At 39.1% G+C, this 15149-nt stretch overlaps 1 protein-coding gene across 10 annotated transcripts in view; it reads left to right on the top strand.

Annotated features, from left to right (window-relative positions):
• Positions 1-14085, top strand: part of EPB41L3 (erythrocyte membrane protein band 4.1 like 3) — a 135147-nt gene extending 121062 nt beyond the window's left edge. For 3 of the 10 annotated variants that reach the window (XM_042837913.1, XM_042837897.1, XM_042837890.1), the window contains exons 13-23: positions 2207-2398; positions 5301-5375; positions 5780-5881; positions 6595-7296; positions 7809-7931; positions 8459-8836; positions 9693-9824; positions 10233-10331; positions 11407-11487; positions 11752-11868; positions 13028-14085. In XM_042837913.1, coding sequence (XP_042693847.1) covers positions 2207-2398; positions 5301-5375; positions 5780-5881; positions 6595-7296; positions 7809-7931; positions 8459-8836; positions 9693-9824; positions 10233-10331; positions 11407-11487; positions 11752-11862 — 1995 coding nt within the window. In that variant the 3' untranslated portion in view covers positions 11863-11868; positions 13028-14085. Of the gene's footprint in view, positions 1-1457; positions 1494-1660; positions 1727-2206; positions 2399-5300; positions 5376-5779; positions 5882-6594; positions 7297-7808; positions 7932-8458; positions 8837-9692; positions 9825-10232; positions 10332-11406; positions 11488-11751; positions 11869-13027 lie in introns of all 10 variants that reach the window. The other 7 variants (XM_042837962.1, XM_042837903.1, XM_042837921.1 and 4 more) reach the window with 7 other exon arrangements.
• The last annotated feature ends 1064 nt before the right edge of the window (positions 14086-15149 follow it).

Raw genomic sequence — 15149 nt, 5'->3', positions numbered from 1 at the left:
CTTCAACAATGCATAGATTGCAATCCACGTATTGTCTTCAGATGTGGAACATTAAAAAGTGGGTTTTTCTTGATGCTGATAAGCTTCTTATCCACAGTGTAGTATGTAGGGTACGCAGGCAAATTCAGCCCTATGCGACGTTAGTGAAGTGGATATAATGCTTTCATAATTAATATGGTTGCAGCTGCAAACGTGAGCTGAATTTGGTCTGGCATCTGGTAGAAGACAGAGCCTTGCTGCAAACACTACTGTAGCTTTTCAGTAAGATCTCATTAATATTTCAGACCATTAAAATTATCGTCAAGGAAGAGTTCTGTGTATGACGCGTCAGGACAATTTGGCTTTGGCTGTAAATAGAATAGATTTGAACTGAATTATAAAGTAGTCAACAGATAAAGATTTTCCAGTGGGTTATTTCACTAATTAGAACTGTATGAAAAAATTAAGTCAAAATAGAGGCGCAAGCATTAACAATCCAAATGGAGCAACAACACAGCGTCTGTTGAGTACAGTCAGGAGCACAAAATGCTTTAAAGAATCACTTGCACTCCATAGCTTCAGGCTTTGAGTCATACAGAAAGCATAACATAATCCCAAAGCCATTATGTTTAAAATGTTCAGTTTATTTAGCAAAAATTCACAATAATCTTCCTATGTGCCATTTTTATTTTAGAGGTGAGGATTTTATGAATCTGTTTTTCTTATAGATGCCCAATTTTCAGGAAGTTTGTATACTTACCATCTGAAAATGAAATCCTTCAAAAATAGACTCTGTTCGTGATCCATTTTGCATTGCTTTTGAAAAAATTGAGATGCAGTGAACATTGTGTATTTGCAATCTAAAATCTCCACTGCAGATAGGTGCTGAAAGAATATATGCAGACTAAAATGAAGTAAATTTATATTAATGCGGCATGGGACTGAGGTTCAGGAAACAGCACTTTTTGCAAATAAGATGTGTTTCATTCCTTAGAAGTTGTTGCACATGTTTCCCTTGGTCTTATTTATACAGAACATCTTCTGTGACCCAGGAGATGTCATCATATGTTTAAGCTTTGGGATTACAGATTTCTGAAGAATTTGTTATTGCCATTTGGTCTTAAACCAGCAATGATCTCATTGATTAAGTCCATCTTCTGCTCCATACGTAGCTAGAGGACCTATAAAAGTAGAGTGCACCAATGATAATGGAGAATTAAATGATGGAAGTTAGACAATGGTCATGGAAATTTTAAAGGGAAATATTAAATACTCATTTGTACAAAATTAACAACTTTGGAAAGAGGAGGCCTGCTCTGAATTAGAAAAACTGCAGTCAGCTACTGTGTCTGTGCATTCTCCTTAAGTCCTTAACAAAGAGAAAATGTGCTCTGAACCTAGTTCACTGACCAACATCTGTAAAGCTTTCTGTAATTGGATGGGTAAGGTGTTTTTTCAAATCTTTCTCATGCTGGCAGTCGGATCAAGAGGAGGACGGAGATCTAAAGGCACAGGTACAGAAGCGGAAGGTCCAGATGTTGCTAAAGTACTGTTGTTGGAGGTGTTCATATCTCCCAGCATGTTACTGTTGGTTCTCTGTGAAGAAATGTGTAGAAACAGCATTTTGTATCCTTTCAATACTGTGTCCCTTACCTTTCCCTTTCTTTTTCACTTCTTTCAGAATAGTCTGATTAAGCGAATACAGGGTGAAAATGTGTATGTCAAACATAGTAATCTTATGTTAGAGGTTGGTATTGGTATATACCAGTGCATGTGCGTACATGTGTGTTAGTTTTAGTGGTAAACTGTGGATCTGCACTATGATGCATGAGCTGTGTATTCCCACCTGCTAGTAAATTAAGTAGATATTTTTTTCTCAGATTACAACGACTCCTCTAACTTGTACTATAAATATGTAAATGCGTGTGCGTATGTGTGTGTGCCTCCACGCGCATATGTATGTTTGTTTGAAGCCTCCTTATCAGGTGTAAATTGTAGTGATACTGATAAACTCCTTAAGAGTATATTTATACTCACTTGTATGAGATATGCTATGCTGTTACCTCTCAAAATGCCACATTTTCACAGAGTGTTGTGTTAGTGATGTGCTCCCCGGCTCCCCAAGATTTTACTTTCCTCTTTACTAACCAAGTTATGTGTTTTGGCTCTGAAATTTCGTCGGCTTAGGATGTATTACAAACTGCTCTATTCTTTTAAAACTACCTAGGACCTAGACAAAACCCAGGAAGATCTGATGAAACATCAGACCAATATAAGCGAGCTGAAACGAACCTTCTTGGAAACCTCCACAGAAACGGCTGTGTCTAATGAGTGGGAGAAGAGGCTTTCCACATCTCCCGTTCGGCTTGCAGCAAGGCAGGAGGAGGCTCCTATGATTGAACCACTAGTGCCTGAAGAGGTCAGCAAGATCTGAAAGGCTTCATAATATATTTATGTATTCATTTTTACTTAGAGTAGCTCTCAGAAGATATTTGAGGCCCCTCCATACTTGCAGATGCTCTATTTTCTCAGGAGTCTACCAGCAAAGGTACAAGGAAAAGCGGATAGCTGATGTTTATATGTATAATGATAGTCTGCAGAATTCACTGCTAGCCACCTAGCAGAACTGGGTCTCTGTAAGGGTGCAAAATGCAGGCTTCCTTACAGGTTCGGTAAGCTTGAGGAAGTTTGCCCATGCATGAAACAAAACATGACAGTGATTGAGGGAAAATTTAAATAACGGTGACTGCTTGGGAGCAGTGGCATTGCAACATGGGCGGAGGTACAGTACCAGGCCTGACAAGAAAATACAGACCAAAGGGCAGAACTCTTGTCAGTCTCTAAGGATGAAGAAGAAATAATGATAATTGGACCTGCTTGCCCACTTCCGTAAGGATTTTGATAGTTGCTGCCGTCTGCTGGTTACCCATTGAAGAGTCAGTGTAGATTGCTAAGCATGCACATTTTCATGCAGGAACAAAATCTTGCTCACTGTGCAGTCTAAAATGATTGTGAGGATTTAACACCATCTAAAAAGTAGTCTTCTATTTAGGTTATGGGTAGATATTGAGATGTAGAGGCAACGATATAGTATTAGTGTTGCCTTAAAATACAGAAGTGTTTATAACAAGCAGAGAACGTCTTGATTAAATCCAATAGTGCAAACAGAAACTTGCTTGAGTAGTTTGCATGAAGGTAATTTTTTTATTCCATTGTGCTAATCTGGCTTCTGTCTGACAGGAATCATCTTTATGTTTACTGCTTGCTTTTTAGGACCAATAGATCATAGAATCACAGAATGCTTTGAGTTGGAAGGGACCTCAAAGCCCTCCCAGTCTCACCCCGTGCAGTGGGCAGGGCTGCCACCCAGCAGCTCAGCTGCCCAGGGCCCCATCCAACCTGGCCTTGAGCGCCTCCAGGGATGGGGCACCACAGCTTACATGGGCAGCTGTGTCAGTGCCTCACTGTCCTCTCAGTAAATATTTCCTTCCTTATATTTAAACTATATCTGTCCTCATTTAGTTTAAAGCCGTTATAACTTGGCCCATCACTACATGATCTTGTAAAAAGTCTCACTCCAGTTTTCCTGTAGGCCCCTTTCAAGTAGTGGAAGGCCACGGTGAAGTTTCCCTGGAGCCTTCTCTTCTCAAGGCTGAATGACTCCACTTCTCTCAGCCTTTCATCACAGGGGAGGTGCTCCATCCTGCTGATCAACCTCATGGCCTTCCTGTGAATTCTCTCTGATAGGTTCATGTTGTTCTTGTGCTGTGGGCCTGTAAGATATTATTCTGTTAACATCAGTGTCTCAAAGCTTGCCTATAAATTGGAGCGAGACAGGGTCCCGGAGCTGAAGGCAATGGTCCAGGTGTAGTACTGCTGCTCATGAGTACAGGCAGAGGGGAGCAGTCACCTCCCCCTACTGTCTTGTTCAGAAATCATAATAGATCTTACAAACATGTTTGTAGATGAAAATGCAGGTTTTCTGTCTTAAAAGTAAAATCGTAAGTCTAATAAACAGAATGCATCTAACATATTAAAGAGGTAAAGACCTGGTGAAAAGTGAGTGGCTGGAAAGGTGAATCCAAATCAGAGGAGTGTGAGTGAAGCAAATAAACCCCTGAGTTTCTTTGTTGTCTTAATTATTTTGCAAATTTAGTAACAAAATGTTGATTAAACCACACAAGCAGTAGCAAAGCATTACAGTTTTGTAGGTTTTACCCTGAGGAAAGACATCCTAACTTAAGCATTCATTTGGAAATAAAAAGGGCGAGAAATATCCTGATCTGGTAGCATTCTTACTGGAGGAAAGTAACTTGCTCAAAAGCAATGTCCAGTTACTATATCTTACATGCATCTAAATGAATTGCTGTGAAAAATATGAGTGGATTTGAGTTCTCAGAGCCTAACTCTGAGGTGACTTCTAGTAACATATGACATCCTTTTTGTCTGTGCTAGGCAGGATTGTTTCAGATTGCACATCTTGCTGATAGAATAATTTGTCAGGAAAATCTTCAGCCATGCATAGTCAAAATCAGCAGAGGCAGTCAGGATCCAAAGCACTTACACCTTCCTTGTGTGGTAGCTCAACATCCGCAAAGATGCTACACACTTCACTCACTCAAAATAGCCACTTTAAAGGTGTATTTAGTTCTGTTACAACTAGCTCTTCAAGATTACTACAATAAAAGAAGAACAGAGAGGAAAGTAAAACACACACTTGGAGTGTTTGGTATGTTTGTGTTTGGTCGGATTGAGCCTGTCAGGTCACCAATTGGTTCTCACAATAATGGGAAGAAATTATTTCATTTTATTTAGTTATGAGAAATAATTTTAAATGGCTACTATAATGTTGGCCAGATAGCTGCAGAACATGAAAGCTGTCGTATTAACAAAATAAAAACCAAGGGTAAAGTCAAAGAGGATGTTGATGTCATTCTGTAAGAGGAAGCTGGAAATTTAAGGAAGAAATAAAGCCAGAGTGAGGCGCAGGTCCCTGTTCTTAGCCTATAGATGGAAGCCACATCAGATGGCACCAGACAAACTTAAGTGAATGACATAGGACAAAATAAATGCCACACATCCACAACCAAGTATTGCTCAATTTGTTATTTTTTCCAGTTATGCAGGCTTTATACTTATGTCTACGTTGCATCCATATGATGTCGTGAACAGAGAGAGGCCTCAGTTGTAAAATTATTTTAGTTCTGTTGTCTAACTTATCATGCAGTAAATACTTTATAAAGAAATATGATAAGCTATTGTATAGTATAGTGGACTGTATGCCCTCCATTTACTGAAACCATTTGTTCCCCTGACATTAGACCAAAGAAGAAAGAGAAAAATCAGAAAAACTCATAGTATTGCAGAAAGGAGGTACTACATTCCTTGAAATGCAGGTAAAAACTAATCATACTTTCTTGAAATGCAATCAGATAGGCTGACAGTTGTTTATTATCTTTTTTTCCTTTCCAGACCACTTTTTTTTAATTATTATTTTCATACTTATTTCCTAATTTTAGAGACAGATGTTTTGTGGGCCAGGTTCAGAGGAATGTGGTCTCTCCAGTGCTTCTGGCTATCTAATACAGATTGATTTCTCTGCTAGTTACAGCTCTACTTGCATAGTGCTATTTGTGGATGTTGTTTGCAGTTGTGCATGCATTTTCAGCGTAAGTTACACTGAGAACTTTGTGATGAATGGAGCACTTGTGTCATTAGAATGAATTTCCTGTATACTGTCAAGTGAATTCAGATTACTGAGTGATGGTGAACTCTGTGTTCTTATTGGTTTTTCTATTAGCCGAGTGTGATAGAGAAGAAGCTACAGGAAGGAGAATCTGCTGACACTTTGGTTACTTCTCATCAAATCATTATCCAGAAAAGTATCCCATCATCCCTAGAGGTTATTTTTAATTCATTCGATTTTAAATAACCACATTTGCTTAGTTAAATGCAGAAGTTACAGTCTTATGGTCAAATAAGTGGATGCTGATTGTGTAGACAGAGAAAATCATTGTAGTATACTTGCATAAGGAGAAAAAAAGACGTTGTCTTCAGTTCAATATCCTTAGTAGTATGGCATTTCCTGTGTTGTACTATTATATTTAAATAATGCTGAAGGGGGTTGATGTTTTCTAACAAAAGCAGACTGCAGTGTAGACTGCAGCTACATACGAATGCATACTGTTTTAAAACCTCATCAAAAGTGTGGTTGTTGCAAACGGGGTCCAGTTGAATGGGCTTATTTGCCCTATTTTTGTAACTTGTTTTCAAGTAGCATTACGAACCATGGCGATGTATGATTTTTAACCTCAGGATGATCCTGATGATCATTTTATTCTGCTTCAAATTACTGCAGAAAAGTGTGGCAAATGTAATTTTTTGTGTCCACATTATACGGGCCTCTAACAGGAAGAAACCTACAAGAAATCTAACTTCGCCTAAGGTGATGCTGTTTATTTGTTTAATAACTGCTCTAAGAAGTTCAGTGGTAAAATTATTTTATGCTTTCCGAAGAGGCAGCATTGATTTCTTAAAAGACTTCATACTTTAGTGCTCCTGAAACACAGATAAACCTTCAGATATTCTAATATAGCTTTTATATCTCAAATATAGGGCACTGAGGATTGGGTTATTATAGACAAAGTACCTTCTGAGGTAGCTGATGGTGAATCGAAAAAAAGTGTGACGTACAAAGTGGTGACTGTGAGCAGTAAAGCTGGCATTCCACCTGAGGTACTAAAATCCAGTACTGTTCTGGGCTTTGAGGACTTGGAAAGTGAAATACAATCCAAAGATGAGAATAAGCAGAAAATGTTCACCTTAGGAAAGTCCTATGATGCTGTGTCTGGGAAAATTGTTACCATGACAAGTAAAACTAAAGAGGGAGAGAAAACAGTACAGCCTTCTGTAGAAGTTTTGCAAAAAAAGGAGAAGGAAGGACAAGAATCTGCGAAAATCATTCCAGTAGTGGCCAAGTATGGGATTGTAGAGCCTGTCGCTGAGGAGAAGGCCGATGTGCAGAGCACAAAAAGAAAGCTGTCTGACTCACTGACACCTATAAAGGAAGCCGAATCTCAGTTGCAAAGTCCTGAAGAGGAGAGCTTGAAAAAGACGCTAAGGATGGACCAAGATGTGCAGTTACTGAGAAGCCTGCAGCTTGGCAAAGCAGAAAAGCACCTTGATGGTGAAGCTGCAAAAGCAGGGGCATTTGCCTGGAAAGATAAAAGCGTGTCTGAGTGGAGATACTCCAGAGAACAACCATTTACCATTGCTACTGCTCACTATGTTACTGAGTCGTCTGCGTCAAAAGTAGTGGTAACAAGGGGCTTTGACTTCATGCCACAGTTTAAAGATTAAAGCATGACTTCTTTTAGGCAATGCCCTCACACTACCCTGCCTTTCAGTTCTCCTGCTGCCTGGCTTTATGTTGACAGCAGCCAACCCAGCTTATTTTTTTTCTCATGATTTGAAGCCGTACCACAGTGTAAAGCAGGCATTATATAAGGCTTCCAACGTTTCCGGTTTATTTAAAGATCCACGTTACTTACATGTGGTGTTGCCGCTGTTGCTTGTTAACCAAAGGGTAAAAAGGTTTGCTTGAACGAGCAAAACGCCAGTGCTAACAACTATGCTTTGTAATTATTGCTTACTACAGCCAGTATGAATTTGCTCTAATTTATTTTCCCATCCTTATCTGTTCCCAACCTCTCTGTGCCTCGCAACCTTCTCTTCCTTTCCTCCGTCTCTGCCTCCAGTCAATTAGTATTTCTGTGCATGTGGGTCGACCTTTCATCTGTGTATGACTCTCCATTTCTTTGTCTATTTAGACTAAACAGTCCACTGGTGAAAAAACCCTGGATGGCTCAGATATCTTCAGTTTAATAGAGTCCGCCAGAAAGCCAACTGAGTTCATAGGAGGGGTTACTACTACTTCCCATAGCTGGGCACAGGTGGCTGTTTGATTCCATCCCTTGGTGTTATAACTGCACAATGATTACTTTTGATTTGCTTCTGTATCCTGTTTTTATGCATAACTCAGAGCCTGTATGACTAACGCATGGCATTGCTGTGCCTTGTCCTTTGTTACAACAGACCACAACAGAAACATCACCAAAAGGGAAAAAACAACAACAAAAAAAAGAGTTGTGTTTTTTTTTTTTTTAATCTCATTTCACTTTATTTTGGTCATTTTACAGGGTGCTGTATTTTGCCTTTATAAAACTCGCACAAAACTACCAAGGATAAAAACACTGACATTTCTCTTCACTTCTAAAATCATAATTCTTGTTTTATTTTTCATTTCTACTTTTCTGATTATGTCCTTAGAGTGAAAATCCATCAAAGCGAGAGAAATAAATTGGCAAAATGTAATACCCCACTTTTATTTATGTTCACAGTACATTGAGCTGAGGAGCTGCTCTGTGTAGCGTTTTCTGCTTTCAACATGAGAATATTTTTTTTCCCTCTTTCCCTACAGAGAATAGACACGACGACATCTCAGGAGATAACTTCCAGTGAATTGAAGCAAGAGGCTCAGCCACACCAGGACGCAGTGACGAAGGTTGTACAGGAGACTGTGGTTATCGAGGAGAGACGTGGGATGAATGTGCATGCGAGTGGGGATCCTGCTACAGTGGCTGGACTTGCAGATGCCCAGGCTCAGGCAGCATCTGCTAGTGCAAAGGGGAAGGAGGGCTCTGCTGTGACTAAGGGGGCTAAAGAGGAAAAAAAAGAGGCTCACAAAGCTGTAACGAAACAGGAAGGCATTGCTGCTTCTACTTCTCATGAGCAAGCGGAGGAGCACAGTACAACAGTCCACCTTTCAGACTCTTTGGAAAGAAAACCTCATTTTGAGGTAACTCATTATTAAATCAGTTCTTGTGCTGAGTTGTAAATGTACGCGGTAGTGGACTAAGTCAATTCCTCTCATGGAAAGTAAAGAGTACAAGACTTGTATGATTGCGTCTTTACAGCAGGCAGTTTGTTTCTCCTCTTATTTCCTCCTTGCATGGCACCTGCAAGGCTTGTTGCTGGTTTCCATCCTTGGCTAAATGCCACGCATATTTTACTTAAAAGCGCTTTTCATGCTGTGGAGAAATGCCTCATTTGCTGGCTTTTTATGCAGTGGGCAACAAGGATTCAGCTGGCATTCTCTTTGGGAAAATCCATCAGGATTGGCAAAGTTTGCATGTCCTCAAAGACAGAAAATAATTTTTTTTCCATGCTTGATACAATTGTAGATTATTGTACTATGTCTTAAGCAATCTGTGCTTATTATGTTTGCCCCATTAGCAGAATTTCAAGAAGCATTTTGTAGAAGGGTAGGGAGACCTTGTTTTGCTCCTTTTTTTCTGAAAGCTGAATGGAAAAGTAAGCCTGAATAGGATTTATTCTCTTGTCATTCTCAGAACATGTGTAATATTTACATCTTTCCTGAAGCTCATTCTCTTTTAATCCAGAATAGTGTCAAACTGCCAGCACTATATTACTATATACCTGTGTGTACCATTACAACAAAGGGATTTTTTTCTCTTTTTTTTTTTTCTTAAAATGTAGACCACTTTCTATTGCTACCCCTTCTTTTCCTATGCAAAAAGAAGCAACACCCTCCTCCTACCCCGGCCCCCCCCCCCCAAAAAAAACACCCTTTCTGAGAAATCCAGAATCTTTACTAAATTTTCCAATCTCTTTTTTTGTTGTTGTTCACACAGTCACCAGTTGTGAAGACTGAAACAATCAGTTTCAGTAGTGTTTCTACTGGGGGGGAAAACCTTGAAATTTCAACAAAGGAAGTGCCAGTAGTCCATACAGAAACAAAAACCATTACATATGAGTCTTCACAGGTAAGAAATCCTACAGAAGCCAACATCTAATTAATGTGGCCTTGAGGAGCCATCTTTCTTCATCCATATCTTAGTGTATTCCTTAGTGTGAACTGTTATTCAAGAATTGAATACTAGTAAGGGGAGTAAGTGCATAAGTACAGTGTACCTGTAGGTGGCTGGTGTGTCTTGATGTAGGGCCTTTTAAGAACACTGATAAAACTACATTTCAAAGCCCCAGTTTCTCATCTGTCCTTCCAGAAGAAGAGTCTTAATGCAGAGAGAATTACCGACACATAATCACCTTAACAGCAGTTGTTACCCTGTTGTTAAATAAATTTCTATGAAGAAAAATAAAAATAGGGAATTTAGTTCTTGTCTTCCTGTGCCTAAGAGTATGCTTTTGATGATTGTTTTCTGGTTCTCTAGGTGGATAGTGGTGCTGACTCAGAGCCTGGTGTGCTGATGAGTGCACAAACTATCACATCTGAAACCACCAGCACTACAACCACTACACACATCACCAAAGTGAGTCCTCTGGAAATGGGAAGCTTTTTTTTTTTTTCTGAAGGATCTGTGTTTTCTTAGCTTCTGTTATTTTAAAACATAGACACATGCTTATAATCTCCGGACAAAATCCTATCTATTTTGGGTTTCTGTCTTCGTTCACCTGTCTTTGGGTATACTACCTTTATTAACCGATCATCCAAGGACTTAATAGTAGTGATCTGAAAAGTATAAACCCTTCAGGTATGTCTCCACTGCTGTGCAGAGCTATTTGAATTAGAAACAAATACTCTCTGAAACAGGGAGCAATGTAGCCAAGTTGACATCAAATGGTTCAAAAGGAAGGAATAATTTTCCTCAGCATGAGTGCGTATTGACAGGACTATACTGCTTTTGAGTCCTGCGCTATTTGGTCTGCACAGTGTTGAAATGGTGTTATAAATCTGCATCATATAGTCATAATGGGACATTCAGTCAGCTCAGATACTGTGGTTGCTGTTTTGTTGTGTTGTACTGTAAGGAGCTTGCCTGCAGTCAGACAGAAAGCTTATGGCTGAACAGACAAATTATGCTGGGTCTTCCACTTTCAAGGCAGCAACTCAGTAACAGGACCTCCCTCAGCAGAAACACTGTACAGTGACAACTCTCTTACTAGTATTTGATGAAGGTAGCGTTTTATCTTTCTGCATTGCAATTCACCCTTCAGTAGACGAGCTGTGCAAGGGCTGTACAGCCTCTCTGTTCTTCTGAAGCCTGCAGTAAGACTTACGTAGGTTTTAATATGAGCTGTTTGTATGTCCATTCTTCTTTTCATGGGATGAGTTTACCACTAATAGCATTTTTGATCCACCACTTGCAAATATCTTCCTTGATGTGTACATGTTGGTTAAAATCACAATGTCGTCTTTGTTGGAAGGAACTCTGGAGAGGTCCAACCCCCCATTCAGAGCAAGCTCCAATTGCAGTACAGGGTTATCCCCTCTGTGTGTCTAGAGTTTGTTCAATTCAGCCACATCTGGATTTGTGATCATCCTCCAAATGGGTTGCATCACTCTTTAAAGCCAGTTACTGATATATATTTATCAATCTCATTTAGACTGTGAAAGGAGGCATCTCAGAGACAAGAATCGAAAAACGAATAGTCATCACAGGAGATGCAGATATTGATCATGATCAGGTAAAATCTCTAAGCTGTTCAAGGCTACCTTGAAGACTGCCAAACAGAACATTATTAAACATTGGTTTAAAAGACACTGTTCAAACTGACATGCCTTAAATTAAACTGAACTAGTAGTTAAATCAGTGATGGTATATTTCATATTTTAATCATTTTCCTCATTTGTAAATTGTGTAATATCTCATGAATCTCTCCACCTTGCTACTGATCATGCATGTTCCACCTCCTTTTTGTTTTTGCCCTTCTGTGGTTTCCTTGGGATAGGCGCTGGCTCAGGCAATTAAAGAAGCCAAAGAGCAGCACCCTGACATGTCAGTGACCAAAGTAGTGGTACATAAAGAGACAGAAATCACACCAGAAGATGGGGAGGATTGACCACAGGTAAGAAGACTAGATGATTTTCATAGGCATTTACTGGGCTGGCATGTTGCAAAGGTTGTTTTCCTACCATAATTCACCTCTAACTTCACTTTCTCTCTCTGGCATTTGCAATTTGCATTTGCGCTGTTTATCAGTTTTGATATTTGAATGCAAAGCCCATTCAGCTCTGACTGTCTTCATTTAAATAGTGCCAGCTGGAGAAACAGAAACTACTCATTTGCTTTTGTTGGCTCTCTGCAAATTTCTCACTGTCCATGCTAATCCTGAAGTCAAAAAAACCTGTTGTCTGCTTCTGTGTCATTTAAGAACAAACTGTTGTTCTTAAAGGTATGCATTGTTTAAAAAATGCCAAGGTTAAAACCTATAGCTGCTTTTTCAATGTTCTGTGCAGATATGTTACAAGTTAAGCTTTATTCCAAGCTTGCAAAGATATGGCCTAACCTGCTTTCGATTTTTGTTTCAAACCCAGTGAGCTCAGTGTGTCAGCATTTGGATGTCTTGGCTTTCTTGTATTTCAGAGGACACATTATGTTTTAAAGCAGCATTGTTTATCAGGATGAGAAGATGATGCAGCTTTCTTGTGTCAAGCTTTTTTTTCTTTTTTTTCTTTTTTTTTTTCCCGTAAAGGCATGCTCTCCAGTTGTGGTTGGCTAAACAGACATCTTAATATTCCTGTATTTACTCTATGTGCAGAAATATGTCATGCATACTAACCTGCTATGTAAAAGCTGCTAATGCTGGCACCGTTGCGCAAATTGCTTTGAATGCTGTATGCAGAAGAAAGAAAAAAAAGCTGCTTGTCTACTTTATTTAAATCTGTAGCAGCATTTTATTCTTAAAACCGTATATGTTCCCTAGCATTTGGTGGAATTAACAGAGTATGATGCACAGCACCTTTTGTTATTTATTTTGGAAAATGGAACCAATCACTGAGGAGTGAGTAGCTGTGATTCTTGCTAATTGATGAAGAGAAAACATAAAGTGGCTCAGTTAAAGTCTATTGATGTCACTAATTCTTTCCACTGGCATCGCTGGACTTTGGATTTGGGCCAAGTTGCTTATACTGAGATGATACTGTTTTTGTGCAAACAGTTGGACTAAATCTCTTCTGTAAGATAGCAGTTGTTGCAAATAATTAACGCAATTCTCTCTCCTGCAGGAATAATCTAGATTGCATATGAATCCAGACATGCTCACCCATAGGAATACAAGAGCCTCTATGGAGTCTCAGTTCCAACCTGACTGACTTGTATCTGTGTATGGAAAATTTCAGTACAGAAGAATTGATCTTGACCGTTAATAAAGAAACTGGCAGAAATCTCTTCCCCTAGAAAGCAATCTGAATCAGCAGCAGTTATATTGCATGAAGCAACGATAAAATTACAGAAAAGCAGCATTTTTAATTTTCTTAAAATATCTAAGTTTTCAGCTATACCTGCACGTTCATAAACAATATAAACAGTGATCTCATGTAACACATAAACAGTTCATGCCTTTCACAGTTTATGAAAGTCTAAACAGATTAAAATTTGTTAGGTGGCAAGCCTTTTGTTTACGGATATTGTAAATGAAGATTACCCCCAAAATGCTAGAAGCTCTATAGGTACTGTGTATAATGTTTTACCACACATTAGATGTGCCAATAACACAGTTTATTCAGTAAACACCTTGAATCTTATATTTGTTTCATCTTGTTTTATTACTGCCCGATAAACAATGACAAATCTTTACTCTTATCAAAATATTTAAATGCTTACAAAGTGTGCTTTGTATACCTGACTGAATACCTTATGAGGTAGTAATTATTTTAGCTTATTAACTTTAACAATTTTTGTCAGCGTTGTTCAGAGTCAGCTTCTGGTCACCCTTCACAGATCCTAACCTTGTAAATTATATGTAGTTATTTTGGGAAAAAAAAATCTGTATTTTACTTAGTTTGCAGCATTAGAAAGTTATTAATCTAAAGTAACCACGACGGTTTTCTATTGATTTCCCTTTTTGTTCTCAGAGGAAAAGAAAAAATCTGTTTGAGAATCTGGTCAGCATTTACTATCTAGTTCAGAGTCAAGCCTTAACCTGTACAGAACGTCCACTGAAAACTTGTTAGTGTTCAGCTATAATACCCACTGAAGGGATAGAGTCCATTACACTGTCAGCTGCATCACAACACATGGTGAATGTATGTTTCTGCATAGTGAAATAAAAGTGGTAAATGCATCCAAAATTGTATTGTTCTGTGTCTAAAAGAACCTAGTGTTTCTTATATTCAAAATTTGAGTTGCATTTGTAAGGCACCACAGGTTTTACGCATCTGCACAGTAGACACATTTTGTCTTCAGAGGCTGAGACTGCACTGTGCCGACAGTTGGAGATGCAGGGGACCCAAAGGGATGACCTTGTTTACCTTTGGGTAAATGATGTTTCAAAGGAAAAGAAGCATTTGGTTTCTCCTGTTTTCTGTAGTTGTGTACAGTTCCACTGAGGCTTAATGAAGGATTTTTTGGTTGCTTAGAAAGTAAAGGCCTGTAGCCCTTCTCTTCTGGCATTTTTACTCCGAAACATGGATTAAATTCTCTCTTCAAAGCATTATTAATTTTCTATTCCTTTTCCTTGCTCTTTTGCCACATCTCATTGACACTCCCCTGATAATTCAAGAGAAGTTCTTGACGAATAATTCACCCTTCAATCTGTATCTCCTTGCAGGATTGAAAGAAATAGATACAAGCAGACTTTTCAGGACATAAAGGGCCATATTTGCCCTTCATTGTTTACATGGGGCTCCCTCTCACTGAAGTCAATGGATTTGGCTTCAGTCAAGGGCAAGGCTTGACCCAGTGACTTGTTAATAAATGTTTATTTTCTTAATTTAAAAAGAAAAAATAGTATATAGAGAGAGAATAATCTGTAGATAATAATTAAAAATTATATCCCAAGGCTTCAGAAGCTTTGCCCTCAGTCTCTATAACGTCTTCCTTCCACCAGCCATTCTTCATGCCTTTAATCCGGAGTGCGAACTGTGTAACTTCCCATACTGCATTTCTTACCTCTTGCCTGATGAGTAACGCAAAGGTTACGGTATGTTATGATCTTCGGCTGACCTCTCTCCCCACTTGTCTTTTATATTTAGAGATGAGTATGTCCTTGCCCTCTTTGGTGAAGGTAGGCTCAGCTTTCTGGTGCTGCTAGCGTCCTGCGGCAGCCATAGGTGGAAGAGGTGCTCACGCAGCTTCCCGGCAGACTTCCTTCCAGGTTCTCACTACTGCATCAGGAGTTTAAAAGTA

The sequence above is a fragment of the Centrocercus urophasianus genome, unplaced genomic scaffold (assembly GCF_019232065.1).
Source record: "Centrocercus urophasianus isolate 14NV4802_14NV808 unplaced genomic scaffold, USGS_Curo_1.0 seq_11, whole genome shotgun sequence".
Lineage (NCBI taxonomy): Eukaryota > Metazoa > Chordata > Aves > Galliformes > Phasianidae > Centrocercus > Centrocercus urophasianus.
This window is presented reverse-complemented; position numbering and strand designations above follow the sequence as displayed.